Source organism: Myotis lucifugus, unplaced genomic scaffold, assembly GCF_000147115.1.
Source record: "Myotis lucifugus unplaced genomic scaffold, Myoluc2.0 scaffold_629, whole genome shotgun sequence".
NCBI lineage: Eukaryota > Metazoa > Chordata > Mammalia > Chiroptera > Vespertilionidae > Myotis > Myotis lucifugus.
This window is the reverse complement of record NW_005871677.1, coordinates 42855-59569: the sequence shown is the minus strand read 5'-3', so window position 1 is coordinate 59569 and position 16715 is coordinate 42855. Positions and strand designations below refer to the sequence as shown.

The following is a 16715-nucleotide window of genomic DNA, read 5'->3' as shown; positions in this document are numbered from 1 at the left end:
GAAGAGCCCCTCCCCCCACATTGGGAAAACGTGGATCCAGAGTTGTGTGAGAGAAAGGCTTATGTCACTGCACATCTGGGGGCCTGGGGACTGGCTCCCACTCAGGGGACACCTGGATGCCCTGGGGCCCTGCCTGCCTGTGAGATGAAGGGGCTGATCTGGTTCTTGATCTGCATGAGGCGGCCTAGGCCCCGCTCCACGATGGTGGGGAAGTTGAGCAGCCTCAGCGTGTGGCCCGTGGGCGCCGTGTCAAACACCACCACTGAGAAGTTCATGCCCTTCACCAGCCTGCGGGGAGATGAAGGTCAGGCCCACTCTGCTCCCTCTTCCACCCCAGTCCCAGGCCGCACTAGCCTGCTGGGCCTGACCTCATGACTTCTGCATAGCTCATGGCCTCGTCAATGCCTGGGAAGGCGCTCATGGCCTCCTGCATCATCTTCTTGCCCATGCTCAACATGTTGTCCTCCTCGAAGAACTCGTCAGGCAGCTCTGCCACGCCAAGGCTGGGGTCAATCTCCTAGGGGGGGAACACAAGGGATCGAGACTCAGGCTGCTCCTGCTACTCCCAGGGCCGTCTCACCTGGGGGGCACCAGGGCCAGGGGAGCCCGAAGAGGGCCCCATCAGGGAAGAGGCTGGGGAGACCCCCAAGGTGCCATGGCCCTCCCTCAGGCATTAAGGTCTTCCGATTGCTCAAAAGGTCAAACAATTTTAAAAACAGATGGAAAATTGCAAATTTTTGTGATCAGTGTCCACAGAGGGAAGCCAAAGCCCTCTGCAGGGCTTGCACTGGCTGTTCCCCCACCCGGCCCCTGATTGCTTCCAGATTATTCTCTAATGTGAGTCTTCCCTCACCATCTCATCTAACAGGGCAGACACAATCCTCACTGTCCCGCCTGCCTTTCTCCTTAACATCCAGCCTCCCTTCACATGATACACTCATCACATTTCTCATCTGTCTCCCCACCCAGAATGTCAGCCCCCTGAGGACACCAGGAACTGTCTGCACACAGGAAGTCCTCAACATAGATGTGGAATCCACAAAGATATGACCATCCTTGGGGACTCTGGCCAGTCCTGACTTGATGCCTCCTTCTCTATCCTCCTCCTGTGTCACCGCTCCTTGGTGACTGCACAGGTCCTGTGATGAAGTCCCCCTCACTGGCCTCAGAGGTCCACTTCCCTGCATAGAGCTTGTGTATCCATTGCCCGACCCATCACACCCAGTCACACCCTTGATGGGTTATTCCTAGTCACTGGCTCACCTCTGAGCTCACATACCCCATTCTCTGACCTGGGCCTCCTTGCCTCCTGCTTCAGTTATTACTATTTTAAAATATATTTTTATTTATTTCAGAGAGGAAGGGAAAGGGAGAGAGAGATAGAAACATCAAAGATGAGAGAGAGCCCTAACTGGTTTGGCTCAGTGGATAGAGCGTTGGTCTGCAGACTCAAGGGTCCCAGGTTCGATTCCAGTCAAGGGCATGTACCTTGGTTGTGAGCACATCCCCAGTAGAGGGTGTGCAGGAGGCAGCTGATCGATGTCTCTCTCTCATTGATGTTTCCAACTCTCTATTCCTCTCCCTTCCTCTCTGTAAAAAATCAATAAAATATATAAAAAAAAAAAAAAAAAGATGAGAGAGAGCCAAAACCGGTTTGGCTCAGTGGATGGAGCATCGGCCTGAGGACTGAAGGGTCCCGGGTTCGATTCCGGTCAAGGGCATGTACCTGGGTTGCGGGCACATCCCCAGTGGGACATGTGCAGGAGGCAGCTGATTGATGTTTCTCTCTCATTGATGTTTCTAACTCTCTATCTCTTTCCTGTCCTCTTTGTAAAAAATCAATAAAATATATTTAAAAAAAAAAAAAGATGAGAGAGAATCATTGATCGGCTGCCTCCTGCATGCCCCACACTGGGAATGGAGTCCACAAACCATGCATGTGCCCTGACTGGGAATCGAACTGTGACCTCCCGGTTCATAGGTTGATGCTCAACCACAGAACCACATTGGTCTGGCTGTTATTTTTTAAATATGTTTCTATTGATTTCAGAGAGGAAGGAAGAGGAAGAGAGACAGACAGAAACATTAATGATGAGAGAATCATCTATTGGCTATCTCCTGCAAGCCCCCTACTGGGAATCAGGCCCGAAATCAGGGCATGTGCCCTGCCTGGGAATCAAACTGTGACCTCCCGGTTCATGGGTCAATGCTCCAGCACTGAGCCACACCAGCTGGGCCTGCTTCAGTTATTTAACCCTTTGCGGTCGTTTGTCTACTCTCAGCCACCACAGCAAGGAACCGTACGAATCTTAACTCTATTTATTCATGTATCAGTTCATAATTTCTCTGAAAGCTCTTAAGTGTCTAAGCGACCTTGTCACGAACCAAAACATTGCCCTGACGAATTGGAGATATCGAAACGCAATATAAACAAACGCGGTCGTTCCACACTTGCCATGCAAAGCACCGTGGCGAGTCAGTCGCCTTTTGAGAGTGAAGAAATCGACAAGCTTCGGAGATACTTCGCAGAATTTCAAATAAAGCTTTACAAATTATGTTTAACTGTAATTAGGCATTCTCGCTTGTTAAGATATTTCAAAATAATACTCCAAAATGGCAAAAAGAAAGTTACCGAAGTGTACTGCGAGCCAAAACCGGTTTGGCTCAGTGGATAGAGCGTCGGCCTGCGGACTGAAAGGTCCCAGGTTCGATTCCGGTCAAGGGCATGTACCTGGGTTGCGGGCACATCCCCCGTGGGAGATGTGCACGAGGCAGCTGGGCGATGTTTCTCTCCCATCTATGTTTCTAACTATCTATCTCTCTCCCTTCCTCTCTGTAAAAAATCAATAAAATATATTTAAAAAAAAAAAAAAAAAAGAAGTGTACTGCGAATCTGAAAGTAACGATGAAGAGTTTTATTTTGGCACCTTGAATACTGACTCTGACGTAGAAAGTGATAACATTTGTAGTGATTCTACTAGTAGTGACGTAGTTCCAAAAAAGAATTAATAAATCTTGTTTACCCTTCATAATCTTGCATGTTATGTATCACTGCTCTTTCAATGGAAATTAATTCCGACCAGTACGACACCCATGTCCAAATTTAATACGACCGCAAAGGGTTAAACCTCTTTGGGCCACCTCATTCCCTCTCCCCTGACCCCAGTTCACTGTCAGTGTCCCTCTTGGCCGGCACCCTTACCCAGCCCAGGCTCCAAAGATTGCCTCTACAAACACTCCCCCTTCCCTCTGTGGTTGCCAAAATCCCCATCCTGGTTATTCCTGGGTCCCTGGTGTGGCTACACTGAGGTGAACACGAGGGGAGCACACCTGACAAATAACTCCCACCTGCTCCCCATTCCCAATCACAAACTCCAATGGGTCTGGCACCCAACAGCCAGACCATCCGCTCTTGCGAGTGTTTATGTCCCATCTTATGCCTCCTCAAACCCCTTCCGTCCCATTCACTCCTTGCTCTCTGCTGAGACTTGTGCCTCACCTGGGCCTCAGAGAGAAAGAAAAGCCACTGGCTGTCAACACCTTATCCCTTCCCCCCAGGAAACGCCCCAGGCCCTCCACCTTGCCTCCGCATCTCTGGCCCCGGAGGAGTCCATGTAAGAGGTCTGTGCACTGTATGTAGCTCACTCCCCCCGCCCCCCCCCCCCCTCTCAGGAAAAGTCTCCGGTAAAATCCTCATTCCTTTCTTGGAAAATTTGTCCTCTCCCTGGTAAAGTATTTGCATTGGCAAACAAACATGTTCCAGTGTCTCCTTTCTCAAAAAAGCCCACCTCAACCCCCCTTCCGTCTCCCTCTAGTGATGGCCCCATTTCTCAGCCCCCATCATGGCGATCACCGTCTCCATTTCCTCAGCTCACCCATTCCAGACAGCCTTTTGCCCCCACTCACCAGTGGTCTCTAAAACGGATGTACCTGCTGGAACAGACAACCTCTTTCTGCCCAAGTTCCTTTGTCCTCCTGGAGCTCAGGAGGGTATAACCTCTGTCTCTCCCCTCACCTCCCCCGTAGCTCCTTGTTAGCCTCCTTCACTTCTGGACCCTAAATGCTGACACCCCCTCAGGCTGTCTCTGGGCCTCTCTGTTCTCTCATATTCTCCTTTACTCACACAGCTTTCAATACCTCCCTCGGGACAGTGACCCCCAAATCAGTATCAACTTCCTCTGAGCTCCAGGCTCACACAGTTAAGCCACTGTCCTGTGTCCCCACTTGGATGTCCAGTGGGCACCATGGATTCACTGTGGTCAAAATAGAATTCCTGACTTGTCCCTTCTAAACCTGCTTCTCTGCTAGTCTTCCTCACCCCAGCTGCTCAGGGGCCAACCAAGAGATGTATTTAGCCCTACACCAGCGGTTCTCAACCTGTGGGTCGCGACCCCTTTGGGGGGGTGTCGAACAACCCTTTCACAGGGGTTGCCTAAGACCATAGGAAAACACATATATAATTCCATATTGTTTTTGTGATTAATCACTATGCTTTCATTATGTTCAATTTGTAACAATGAAAATACATCCTGCATATCAGATATTTACATTACGATTCATAACAGTAGCAAAATTACAGTTATGAAGTAGCAACGAAAATAATTTTATGGTTGGGGGTCACCACAACATGAGGAACTGTATTAAAGGGTCGCGGCATTAGGAAGGTTGAGAACCACTGCCCTAGACGGTTTGGCTCAGTGGATAGAGTGTCGGCCTGTGGACTGAAGGGTGCCAGGTTCGTTTCCGGTCAAAGGCACGCACCTCAGTTGCAGGCTTGATCCTCGGCCCCAATCAGGGAGTGTGTGGGAGGCAACCAATCGATGTGAGAGAGACACATTGATGTTTCTCTCTGTCTCTCCCCCTTCCACCCTCTCTTAAAGTAAAAATTCATTTCTTTCTCTCGCCCATGACAACCAAGCAGTTGTACTGCTTTATTTCCAAGAGACATCACAAATCCAACCTTTTTTCCCCAACACTCTACCTCCATCTTATTGGCTGCCCTCATCTCTTGCCTGGTCACTGCCCTTACTTCCAGCCTCAACTTATAATCCATTCTCCACATGACAGCCACAGGGAACTTGTCAAGGCTATGACATTGCCCTGCTCAAAATGAACAGCTTCCGATTAAACTTGGAATCAAGGCCAAACTGCTCCCAGTGACCTACAAAGTCCTACACCACATGGCTCTGACTGACCTCTCTGATGGCTCCCTCCCCTTGCTCACTAAGCTCCAGTCGCTCTGGCTTCCTTTTTTTTTTTTTTTAATATATTTTATTGATTTTTTATAGAGAGGAAGGGAGAGGGATAGAGAGTTAGAAACATCGTTGAGAGAGAAACATCGATCAGCTGCATCTTGCACACCCCCCACTGAGGATGTGCCCGCAACCAAGGCACATGCCCCCGACCGGAATCGAACCTGGGACCCTTGAGTCCGCAGGCCGACGCTCTATCCACTGAGCCAAACCGGTCAGGGCTCTGGCTTCCTTTTTGCTCCACAAGCATTCCTCAGTTGTTTCCCTGTGGGTAGCTGAAGAAGGGGCGAGACTGGAATGACAAAGGATGTAGATGGGCGGATGGAAGATGTCCACAGGAAAGACCTGAATGGGCCGTGGCCAGACTGGGAAGCTGAGCCTTGCTCTACTCACCATGGCAAAGAGGTTGTCATAGCCTTTGACCTTGGTGGGCACCTTGGAGAACTTCTGGTCAAATGCATCGGAGATGTTGTGGGCCGGGTCCGTAGAAATGATAAGAACACTCTCCCGCCCCTTGGAGAGCTGGACTGCTAGGCTGCAGCTGGGCAAGGAAAAGGTCAAAAGGTAGGGAGCACGGGTCAGGGCCTGCTCCCCGTCTGCATGGGGAGATGTGAGGCTCAGAGGCCGGGGCCCTGAGAACAGGGGTGACTGCGGGATCAGTCCCCAGTCTCTGTGCAGGGCCCTTCTCAGACCTTTGCTAAGACCACTCCAGCTGGCGAGTGGCCGGGTTCAGTCTGGCCTGATGCCGGCTTCATGTTTGCGGGCACAGCATGGCATGGTCCAGCTGTCCAGCCAGCATAACTCCGGGGTCCCTTGCACCCCCTCAACCCTAAGCTAAGGGGTCCCTGGAACCTCCTACTGCACTCGGGATGGTTCAGTCCCATTTGTTCAGGATAACCCTCCCTCTCCTACCGGTTGACTGGAATAGTCTGATCACCTACCCTCTCTCGCTCCGTTCCCCACAACCCCACCCCCACGTGGGCACAGAGTAGCACGTTTCACCAGACAAGGATCGTTTGTTCCGGTGCCCCGGCCCCTACTCTGAGCTCCCTCCGGTGTGGCCCCGCAGGCGGGGACCCCTAAGGGCTCTCCCGGCCGCCGTGCGCTGGGTTCAGCGTGATTCGGCCCCTGAGCCCTAACGGAAATGGTCCAACTCAGAGGGTGCCGGGCCTGAATCCGGGAGGCGCCGTCCACGCGCTCCAGGTGGCTTCTGGAGAGCACACCCCGGGAGGCCCCGGCGCCCCTCCCACCCGTGCCCGGCTCGGCGTGGAGAAGCCGGTCCCGGGCCGCCCCCTTCGCCTAGTGGTCCAGCCCACCGGTCTCCCCGGCTCCCGCCGCGGCCTCCTTACCTGCAGGTGGTCTTGCCAACGCCACCTTTGCCCCCGACGAAGATCCACTTAAGGCTGCGCTGCTCGATGATGTTGCCAAGCGTGGGTTCCAGCGGCTCCACATCGGGCGCATCCTCGAACTCCTCCGCTTCAACCCCCCACCCGGCCACCCCTGCCGCCATCTTGGAACCGGCTCACGTGACCACGCGGAGCGCACCACGCCAGGCACCTGCGGGGGGAGTTCTCGGTCACATCTCCAGCGGGACCAGCAGCCCGAGGGACGTTCCCCACCCCCTGGCTTTTAGGCGCCATAGAAGAGGCTATAGTTCCAATGTTCTCCATTCCCGGGGCTTACCTTGTTGATCTCTCGATTATGTTATCTCACGGACGCCCCCCGCTTAATTAACATATTGGTACGTTCCAGAATACTCCCCTTCACTGATTGGACCCCAAGTCTGGCAGCACTCTTTTCATTGGCTACTTTTTCTTTTTTTTTTTACTTTCTCCAATCACTCGCAGGTGCCGGTAGTCTCCCACCTCTCCTTAGCAACCCACCAAGCACCCAGTCCATACCCTTTCCCTGAAGTTGGATCCCAGACTCGCCCTGGCCTGACGCTATGGGCTCAACCTCATGTCGATCATTTCCCCCCCAGTTCTCTAAACTGGGTCCCCAAATCGTCTCATGGCCGTCTCCTTTGTGAGCCGCCCGGGCTCCTCACGCAAACCAATCAGACAGATTGATTAGTTGACTGAAGACGTCTCCGGAGGCTGCGAATGGCCTAGCCCTAGAGGGAGACCGCCTCCAGTTGTGCGCAAGGCCCGCAGACCCTTGTCCAGTGCTCCCAGAGCCCCCATGCCGGGCAGATCAGGGCAGGGATCACACTTGCAACCGCGCTCCTTGTGTTTCCTGTTCCCGAAAACCTTCTTGCAGTTTGCTCCCCATGGAAGGGGAGACTCCAGTTTAGCGAATTCCCCCTGTTGGACCTCAGCAATGGACAGGAATACAAGCTGGGTACCAGGCCCTTGGCGGACACTTCTGTGCGTGTATGTGTTTGTTTTTAAGCTATTTTATTGCTCTGGCCGGTGTGGTTCTGTTGGTTGAGACTCCTTCCATGTACCAAAAGGTCGCCGGTTCCATTCCCAGTCAGGGCACATGCCCGGGTAGCGGGCTCTATCCCTGGTTGGGGGTGGTGGTGGCTGGAGGCAGCTGATCATATCGATGTTTTTTCTCTCTCTTTCTCCCTTTCTCTCTAAAATCAAATTTAAAACATTTAAAAATATTTTTATTGGTTTTGAGAGGAAGGGAGAGAGAGAAACATCGATGGGCTGCCTCCTGCACGCCCCCTACCGGAGCTCCAGCGCGCAATCCGGGCGTGTGCCCTGACGCGAATGGAACCAACCACCTTTCCTGGCACCGGACGACGCTCAACCAACTCAGCCACGCTGGCCAGGGCTTGGCGGACACTCTTGATAATAAGCGGGGGGACTCCGGTTTAGAAAGCTCAAATAATACCCTGCTTCTGAGATGGGACCCCCAGCTCCACGGAGCTCCATCCCCGGGACATGTCATCAACCCAGAACCACCTTATCCAGGCTAGAGACGCTCTCTAGACTCAGTTAGGGACCCATGTTCCAAGGCAGCGGTTCTCAACCTGTGGGTCGCCACCCCTTTGGGGGGTCGAACGACCCTTTCACAGGGGTCGCCTAAGACCATCGGAAAACACATATATAATTCCATATTGTTTTTGTGATTAATCACTATGCTTTCATTATGTTCAATTTGTAACAATGAAAATACATCCTGCATATCAGATACTTACATGACGATTCATAACAGTAGCAACATTACAGTTATGAAGTAGCCACGAAAATAATTTTATGGTTGGGGGTCACCACAACATGAGGAACTGTATTAAAGGGTCGCGGCATTAGGAAGGTTGAGAACCACTGTTCCAAGGTGTCAGTTGAGCACACAGCCTCAAAAAGGGATCCCTCTCCCCACCGAGATTATCTCCGGTGCTAAGAAGGGGGTCCTAGCCACGGAAAGCTATGCCCCCCACACCCCCGCCCCCGTCTCAAGCGGAAACCTCACTCCTGAGAGCCCGCTACACCACGTCTCCGTGATGCCCGCCCAAGCCTAGCTGAACGGAAAAGCCCGCGGATTCGCCGGCCGGTTTTTACCCTCCTTCGCTCCGCCCTCAGGTCCCGCCTCCACTGCGACGCCTTGAGGACCAGACGGCTCTTCCCGGCATGCATTGCCCGGGACCGACTAGTCGGGCGCCAAGCGCGGGCCGAAGCGGCCTTCCCGGAGTCCTTTGCGCCGCACCTGGTGACAAAATGGCTGCCCGAGGGAGACGGGCGGAGCCTCCGGGCCGGGAGGCGCCGGGCCCCGCGGCGGGCAGCGGCGGCGGGAGCCGATGGGCTGAGTCGGGGCCGGGGACGTCGCCCGAGAGCGGGGACGAGGAGATGTCGAGCCCGGTGTCGGGCGGCGTGAACTTGTTCGCCAACGACGGCAGCTTCCTCGAACTGTTCAAGCGGAAGATGGAGGAGGAGCAGCGGCAGCGGCAGGAGGAGCCGCCTCCGGGCCCGCCGCGACCCGACCAGCCAGCGACCGCCGCCGCCGGGGGTCCCGGGGATCCGAAGAGGAAGGGCGGCCCGGGCCCCACGCTCAGCTTCGTAAGGAGCCGCGGGGGTGGGGGAGGGGCGCCGGGGGCCTCTCTTGGCGCGGGAATCGGGGGGAAAAAGGGAATCGCGAGCCCGGGCCCCCTCCGGCTCGAGGAAGGACTTCCTCCAGGTCTCTCGCCGAAGATGAAACCTGGGCCCCCCACAGAGGTTTGGGGGCGAGTGTAGGCTTCCCCCGTAGACTGCCCGTGAGGCCGGGGAGCCGGGAGTGGGGAAACCAGGATGCCTGTTTGGTGCCATAACTGGATACTGGGACCGTCTCCCCCTACTCGGAGGGGAGCGAATGCAAATCTGGAGTCTCAGGTGTGTGGATTAGACACTCGGACCGCCTGCTGTGGCCGTAGGAGATTTGCTTAGCTCCCCTGAGCCTCATTCGCCCAGTGTCCGTTTGTGGAGCCCCTTACCTGGTGCTGGGCATTGTGCTAGGCGTTGGCTGTGCCGGGGTGAACCAGACGGGCACGATCGCAGCTTTCCTGGAGCGTCTGTGATGGCCTGCCTTTATTTTTTGTATTTGGAAAAACGGACATCTCCTCTTCTGATGTGATGAGAATTCAGTGAGGCCATCCTGGAAAAGGATCACGGGGCTTGTCTGATAGAAAGGGCTAGACCAGTTGTCCTCTTTTTACTTTTTTAAATTAAAAAAAAAAAAACACAGATTTTTTTTTTAAATTAGGAAAGGGAAGAGAGAGAGAAAGAGAGAGACAGTCGAACAGTGATTTGTTGTTCCACTTATTGATGCATCCATTGCTTGGTTCTTGGACGTGCCCTGACCCAAGATCAAACCCGAAACCTTGGCGTGTTGGGTCCGTGCTCTGACCAACGAGTGACCCGGCCGTGGTCAGTCCTTCTCAATTGGAGATGCTCCTCCTATTTAGGGAAGCCTGGAGACATTTTCGGTGTCAGAACTGGGGCAGAGGGTGCTGCTGACATCTGAGCAGAGACCAGGGACAGGGATGTTGCTCAGCATTGTTCAAATGTACAGGGCAGCCCTCCTCGAACCCCCACTCCAAATTCCCCAGCAAGGAGTGATCCAGCTCCACAAGTCAGTGCGAGATTGAGAGACTTTGGGTTAAATAAATGGCATCTATATTGATTTTCCATTCTGAGCTTGCTTTGTCTCAGGTGTTGAGATCAAGGCCCTGTGGTGTGGGAAAAAAATACCAAAACTTGAGAGAATAACAGACTGGGGGTCAAGTTTCTTCATCCACCAAAAATGGGTGTGAGACTACTAGTCCCAGCTGTGCAGGTCCCTGAATGCCTGGTTGATGGGTGGAGAGATAGGATGACACGGGAAGCCTCCGTCAGTGGGAGCAGATGGAGGACCAGGACAAGAGTCCGGAGTGAGGCTTCTGTTTGAGGAAGGGAAATGCCAGGAGCTAAGTGGGAGTAGTAGTCCCTGCCTTTTCATTTATTCATTGAGGGGCTGTTTCGGGAGCACCCTCCAAGAGGCCAGGCCAGATTAGGTTCAGGGACACAGTGTGGCTTGGTGGTTAAGGATGCTGCTCGGTGGCTTGGACCCACTCGACCCTAATTCAGTCCCATTGTTTGCTGCCAACATGACCGAGGGTACAGGCCTCTCTTCCTCAAAAATGTTTCCTCATGTATGAAATCGGTATGGTTGTAACTATGAAAGTGAAAGGAGGTGGTACATGCAAAGCACTGGGCACAGGGCTTGGCATACAGTAAGTGCTTAATAAAAGGAGCTGTTGTTGCCTGCGTGGTCACTGCTAGGGGAGGGTGAGGCTTCAGCATGGAGAGTGAGGACGGAGCCTGTCCCCACTGGTGTGGGGGTTCTTCTCGCTCCCTGGGAGGGCATCCTGGGGGCCCAAGACTGCCTGGGTATCATGGGCCCAGGGCAGGCGCTAAGAGTCGCGTGTGCTCCTCTCTGATTGCTGCGCAGGTTGGCCGGCTGGCGGAGCTGGGCGCGGCGTCAGGACGGGCCACCGGGCCGGGCTAGGAAGGTGTAGTGGGCCTCAGCGCCGCCAAGGGCGGGCCCGACTCCTGTAACCGTTGCAGTCTTCTGTCCCTTCACCCAGGTGGGCAAGCGCAGAGGCGGAAACAAACTAGCCCTCAAGACGGGAATAGTAGCCAAGAAGCAGAAGACGGAGGATGAGGTGAGCAGGCCAGGTTTGGGGGCTACCCGTGCGGCCTTTCCTTAACAGCCTCAGCACCTGGCTAACCAGCCCTGTCCCTCCCTGTCTAGCATCTGGACCTTGGATGTGGGGGTACTGGGTGAGGGAGGAGGGCTTTCAACAAGGTCCCCAGATAACTTGACTCTGAATATCTTTACCTCAAATCCAGGACCTCTGGGTGGTGGTACTGGGGGTGGGTCAGCTGTCTCAGGACAGTCCTGACCCCAGTTCCTGGCCTCCCTGGTATCCCCTTCCCAACCTCCTGTGTGCCCCTGCCCCCCTCCCCACAGGTATTAACAAGTAAAGGTGATGCATGGGCCAAGTACATGGCAGAAGTGAAAAAGTACAAAGCCCACCAGTGCGGCGATGATGATAAAACTCGGCCCCTGGTGAAATGACCCCCTTCCCCCGTCTGCCCACGGCCTGGGACTCTCTGCGATGTACATAACTATTTAATGCGGCAGCGGCGGCGGCAGCAGCCCTTCCCCCCAAGGACTTAAACACAGAAGGAAACCAAGATGCTTCCCGCAGCCGCGGACGATCCTCCAGGACTCTTTTTTACCTTGAGCACTTGCCTCCTGAGACTTCATAGAACAGTGGTTTACTGTCCCCTCTCTTCCCACCTCCTTGCTCTCTCTGGCTCTTTCTGTCTTCCTTTTCTCGCCCTCCCCTTCCTCCTTCCCTTAGCCATCACTTCTGGGAAGTAAAGAACTTGACTTAGTGCCGGAGCTGTGTGCTTGGTTTGCCTTCTTTGCTCCTTCCAACCTAAAGCCTCCCCTGCTACACTTTCCAAAGTCTGGATCTGGCCTGGCGAGGGGGGTTTCGGGGTCTGGGGAGGATGGGGGTATGGCCCTGTCAGTAGGCCTGGACTCTTCCCTAGGACCCTTTTCCCCCCACCCCTGACTGTACCCCCCACTGTTGCTCCTGATGTTCAGGTTCTCTTCACAGTCCCATTTGGCTGGGCCAAAGCTGTTATTCAACAGACACTGAGTACCTATTCTGTGCCTGGGCTGGGGCCACAGCTATGGACAGAACTGATCATGCTTGCTCCCTGCCCTTGTGGAAGGAAACAAACAAAAAGGGGAAGCCATTTTGGGAGGTGCCTGTGAAGAAGTACAGGGTAGAGGCTGGGGAAGGGTGTCTATTTTCATTGACATATGATCAGGGACCTGAGTGAGGTGAGGAAATGAGTTCTAGGTGGAGGGAACAGCCAGTGTAAAGACAGGCCAGAGAGTGCCTGGCCCTTATGGGGAGCTTTGAGGAGGCCCATATGACAAGCCAGGTGAGTGGACTACATATAGAGCCTTGTGTGTTAGGGTGGAAACTTGGGACTTTATTCTTGGTGAGAAGAAGCCTTTGGGGGTTTTGAGCTAAGGAGCAACACACTTTTATATTAACAGGAGAAGCTGGGGTTGACCCCGCCGGCTGTATATATGATCAGAAAAGGAATACATAGAAGGAGCACATGGGCTTGTTTGTCCCATCTTGCAGGCATGACTATTGACATGTTAGGGGACAGGGTGTCCTAAAGGAAGTCTTATTTCCCTAGTGCCCCTCTAATGCCCTCCTGGCCCCTTTGTTAATCCTGGTGGAGCTGGAATGTTATGATGCCCTTGCCTTCCAACCTCTTCTCAAACATAGACCTGGGATCCCCAACATGGCCCAAATGCTGAGCAGCTCAGCACTCCAGTCTATCCCATGGCCAGGTTCCTGTGCCCCTTCCATCAGGGGAAGAGCAGGGCTTGGAGGATCATGGTGGTCACTGGGACCTGTGGAGGCAGAGGGAGGAAGGGCAGATAGCTGTGGTCCTTCCTGGGAGCGGGCAGCCTGTTGCCGGGTTCCAGCCTATGGGAGTTGGGGTGGAGCACCAGAACAGACAAAACTCCCTGTCCTAGTGGAGCTAACATTCTAGTTGGGGAAAACAGACAAGAAACAAACATAGGACACATCAGATGGTTATCCATTTGGGGTGGGGTATGAAAGGGGGACTGATATAAGAGTGGAAGAGATGGCAATTTTAAGTAGGTCATGGATGGCCTGCCTCCCTGAGAAGGTGGCATTTGTCCCAAGTTCTGAAGAAGGTGGGATTGGCAGTGAAGAGTCTTTGGAAGTATTCCAGGTGGAAAGAACTGCAGGTACAAAAACCTCAAGCTGAAACCATCCCTGACTTGAGGAAGCAAGCAGACTTTGGAACAGGGGACATACCCTTTCTCATTTCCTGCTAATACACAGTAAAGTTGTCTGGTTTTTTAATTTTGTTTATAATCCTCACCCAAGGATATTTTCCCATTGACTTTTAGAGAGTGGGAGGGGGAGAAACAAACATCTATGTGAGAGAGGAACATCAACTGATTGCTTCCTGCAGATACCGATCAGGGCCTGGGCTGGGGAGGAGCTTGCAACTGAGGTACATTCCCTTGACCGAAATCGAACCCGGACCCTTCAGTCCACAGGCCAATGCTCTATCCCTTGGCTATAACCCCTGAGCCAAACCGGCTAGGGCTGGTTTATTTTTTTACATTGACCCAAAGTGCTTTCCTTCCTACTTTGGGGATGCTGAGCTGACCCAAGTGTGACTAGTGGGGAGAGGGGACATAGCCCATGGAGCCACTTCTACTTCCTACTCCCTGGAAGCCATCAGCAGTGGTTGGATCTTTAAAAAGAAACACGTGGGAGAAGTAGGTCGCCCCTGCAGCAGCTCAGCTTCTATTCTGAAGTGTCAAGCGGCAGGAGGAGCTGATGGAGTCCTGGCACCTCCCTTCATGGTGCTTTTGACCTAGGGAAAGTCTGAAGGGGGAGGAAAAGAAAATTTCAGGTTTTGGTGAGTCAAATAGTTTGGCTTCAAACTATTCTGATGTCTGTTAGCAGTTTGATCTTGGGTAAGTCAGCCTTTCTGTGGCTCAGGTTCTTCATCTATAAAATAGGTGTAAAATGCAGAACCATCTCTAGAGTCAGGTTCTAATGTTCATATAGTCAATGGTAACCCTGACATTTCGAACAGCTGTCATTGCTTTCCTGGGTGAAGCAACTGGCTTGTGTTTGGTGGTCGTGTTTGAGAAATGCTGACCATTAAACGCTGGTTCAGTGTGATGAGATGCACAGGCAGAGAGGCTATTGTAAAGTGATAGGCATTTGTCTGCCATCTCAGATTCACAGTTGGGCATCAGCTCCTTGAGTGTCTTTTTGCCCTAGAGCTTCTAGATGAAGTAAGTTTGCCATGCACATGGCTGTTGTGAGAATTACATTTAGAAACTGCCTTACAGGCGGTAGTAGGTGCTTAAGAAATGGGGTGAGGAGTCCCAATTCAGTACTCAAATCCACCAGCTGGGGAGAGGAAACTTACCAGTACTGTGGGCCATACAGGTAGCAGGGGCCACTTTATTCTGCCCCGATCCCCTCTCTCCCGAGGCTTGTGCAGAGGCGCTGGAAACTTTACGAGTTAAAAGGGAGGTGAACCCTAACAAATTCTCTCCTGCATCTCTAACTCGCTCCCCACCTGACCCTTATCTGGGGCAATCCCCAACCCTGAGCAAAAAATTCCCACCGTTCATACACTTTCCGGAAACCTATATACATTGTGCCAGCCCCTCGACCTCACTCTTTCTTCTGTTTAACGCCCACCTCCAGGGCTCTACAAATCCCCAGGCTCTGAGTCTCAGCTAGAGCCATAGCCGCGGGTGCCAGGAGGGAATTGTAGTCCAGATAAGTGCTGGCGAGGGAAGGCCACTGCGCATGCGTAGGCAGTGGCTTCGCGCACGTGTCTCTCCAGTCAGATGTCGGTCCAATTCAGCCCGCTATGGTGGGCATCCAGGCTGCTGCTTTAGGGAACCCGACGGTCGGGTGGAGCCCGGCGCCAGCCGACCTTTCCCAAGCCAGTGCTCGGCAAGAGGGGTCTTAAGCACCTGTTTCTCATGAATGAACGGAACCAGGACTGACTTTGTCAACGGAAAGTGGGCTGAGAAACCGATCCCCTTCCTCCAGGCTGGGGCAAAAATTGACCTTGTGCCTCTCCGGAGGCCAAGAAGTCTCTCAGGGCAGGGCTGGGTTGTCCTCAGAGCACTGGGTCTCCAGCTCTTTCCTGCTGGTAAGAGGAAGAGGGCCCCACTTTGTCCTACGGCGGCGCAAAGATCACAAAAATGCCTTCTTTATGACCCTGCTCTCGCCTAAACTTCCTGGGCCGTTCCACTTCATTCAGCTTCAAGTGGGGAAAGGGATTGGGGCGTTTTGCTCCAGTGTTTATTTTATTAGTTCATTTCATTAAAAATTTTACATCCTTGTTTTTTTTCATGTCCCTGTAAAAATTGTTAAACTGGAATTTAATCTGGGAAGTATATAACGTAAAATGTAGCAGAGGCTGCGGTAGGATGAGCCTGTCTCCGGCACTCCCTTTGTCTGGCTTTTTTTTTTTTGGTCTCTGGGGTATAAAGTCCACCAGCGGCTGTTCCCTCTACTCTCAACTTGAGCACACAGACTGTACTCCTACCAAGTACGCTCTGGATGGGGAGAGGGAGGCAGTTAAATTCTCAAAGGGGTTGACCGGCACCGCAGCTGGCTCTGGCGGAGCGGTTCCGGTGTCCACTGCACGGCCCAAGTCCCAGGTTCCGCCAAACTTAGCTGGAGCTTCCACGTGAGAGCAGCTGAGAAAGACGAGACGATGGGAGGACCGGCCGGCCAGAGAGGCCAAGAGAGGCGCTCACTCTTTGGTCACGTGACCCAACTCGGCGGGGCCTGGGTCTCCCGGGTGCACGGCCACGTGCGACCGCTGCTGCTTCCGATTGGCTTGGTTGGGCCAATTTGAACAGCGTACGGGAGCCGCCGCGGCTCATGTGGGGCCGCGTTTGTGTATGTATGAGTGTGTGGTTCTTTTTTTTTTTTTTTTAATTCCCTCGCTTTGGCTCCCTCCTTCCGCGCGAGTCTCACGAGAAGCCGCAGCACAAGGCGCCGCCGCTGCTGCCTCGGGCCGGGTAAGTGGGCCTCACCCGGAACCGGACCTGCTCGGCTCCACCTGGCGTTGACCCCCGTCAGGGTCTGTGCCTGTGCCGCGTGCTGCCCGGGCGTCAGGGCCGTGCCTGACCCGTAAAGGCCGCGAACCTTGGGTTCTCGGGTTGGGCCCGATTCTCGAGGCGGCAGGAACGGGTGGGGGGGGAGGGGGAAACCGAGCCGGGCTTAAGGGGTGGGGCCTCTGAGCCCGGTCCGCTCTTGGGGCGAGAGAAACCGGCCAATGGGGGCGCCTAGGGTCGGGCTGGAATCATCTGATTGGGGGACGTCGCGAGGATCGGGTGTGTGCGGGGTGGGGGGTGCTCTTCGGTGGGGCTTGGTTG

At 53.8% G+C, this 16715-nt stretch overlaps 3 protein-coding genes across 5 annotated transcripts in view; 2 read left to right on the top strand and 1 right to left on the bottom strand.

The window, feature by feature from the left end:
* Positions 1-26: 26 nt before the first annotated feature.
* On the bottom strand, positions 27-6791 carry ASNA1 (arsA arsenite transporter, ATP-binding, homolog 1 (bacterial)). Its single transcript, XM_014447246.2, has 4 exons — positions 6602-6791; positions 5646-5793; positions 369-517; positions 27-288 (listed from the first exon to the last, which is right to left on the bottom strand). The coding sequence occupies exons 1-4, from the start codon at positions 6760-6762 to the stop codon at positions 102-104; spliced, it is 645 nt and encodes a 214-aa protein (XP_014302732.1). The 5' UTR covers positions 6763-6791; the 3' UTR covers positions 27-101.
* A 2018-nt stretch (positions 6792-8809) lies between these two features.
* Positions 8810-12122, top strand: TRIR (telomerase RNA component interacting RNase). Its single transcript, XM_006105021.3, has 3 exons — positions 8810-9256; positions 11299-11376; positions 11685-12122. Exons 1-3 carry the CDS (start codon positions 8831-8833, stop codon positions 11790-11792), a joined length of 612 nt encoding a protein of 203 aa, XP_006105083.3. The 5' UTR covers positions 8810-8830; the 3' UTR covers positions 11793-12122.
* A 4135-nt stretch (positions 12123-16257) lies between these two features.
* Positions 16258-16715, top strand: part of TNPO2 (transportin 2) — a 16919-nt gene continuing 16461 nt past the window's right edge. The window contains exon 1 of one of the 3 annotated variants that reach the window (XM_023746142.1): positions 16258-16358. The gene's annotated coding sequence lies outside the window, so the exon portion shown is untranslated. The remainder of the gene's footprint in view (positions 16359-16715) is intronic. The other 2 variants (XM_023746139.1, XM_023746141.1) reach the window with 2 other exon arrangements.

What these genes read in the sequence shown, in the direction of transcription:
- TRIR (XM_006105021.3), top strand. Translation starts at nt 8,831, where the DNA reads ATGCATTGCCCGGGACCGACTAGTCGGGCGCCAAGCGCGGGCCGAAGC. An exon ending in CGGGCCCCACGCTCAGCTTC is followed by an intron (nt 9,257 to 11,298) that starts GTAAGGAGCCGC and finishes CCCTTCACCCAG; the next exon opens with GTGGGCAAGCGCAGAGGCGG. An exon ending in AGCAGAAGACGGAGGATGAG is followed by an intron (nt 11,377 to 11,684) that starts GTGAGCAGGCCA and finishes CCCTCCCCACAG; the next exon opens with GTATTAACAAGTAAAGGTGA.
- ASNA1 (XM_014447246.2), bottom strand. Translation starts at nt 6,762, where the DNA reads ATGGCGGCAGGGGTGGCCGGGTGGGGGGTTGAAGCGGAGGAGTTCGAG. An exon ending in GTTGGCAAGACCACCTGCAG is followed by an intron (nt 5,794 to 6,601) that starts GTAAGGAGGCCG and finishes TTCCTTGCCCAG; the next exon opens with CTGCAGCCTAGCAGTCCAGC. An exon ending in AGCTATGCAGAAGTCATGAG is followed by an intron (nt 289 to 368) that starts GTCAGGCCCAGC and finishes ATCTCCCCGCAG; the next exon opens with GCTGGTGAAGGGCATGAACT.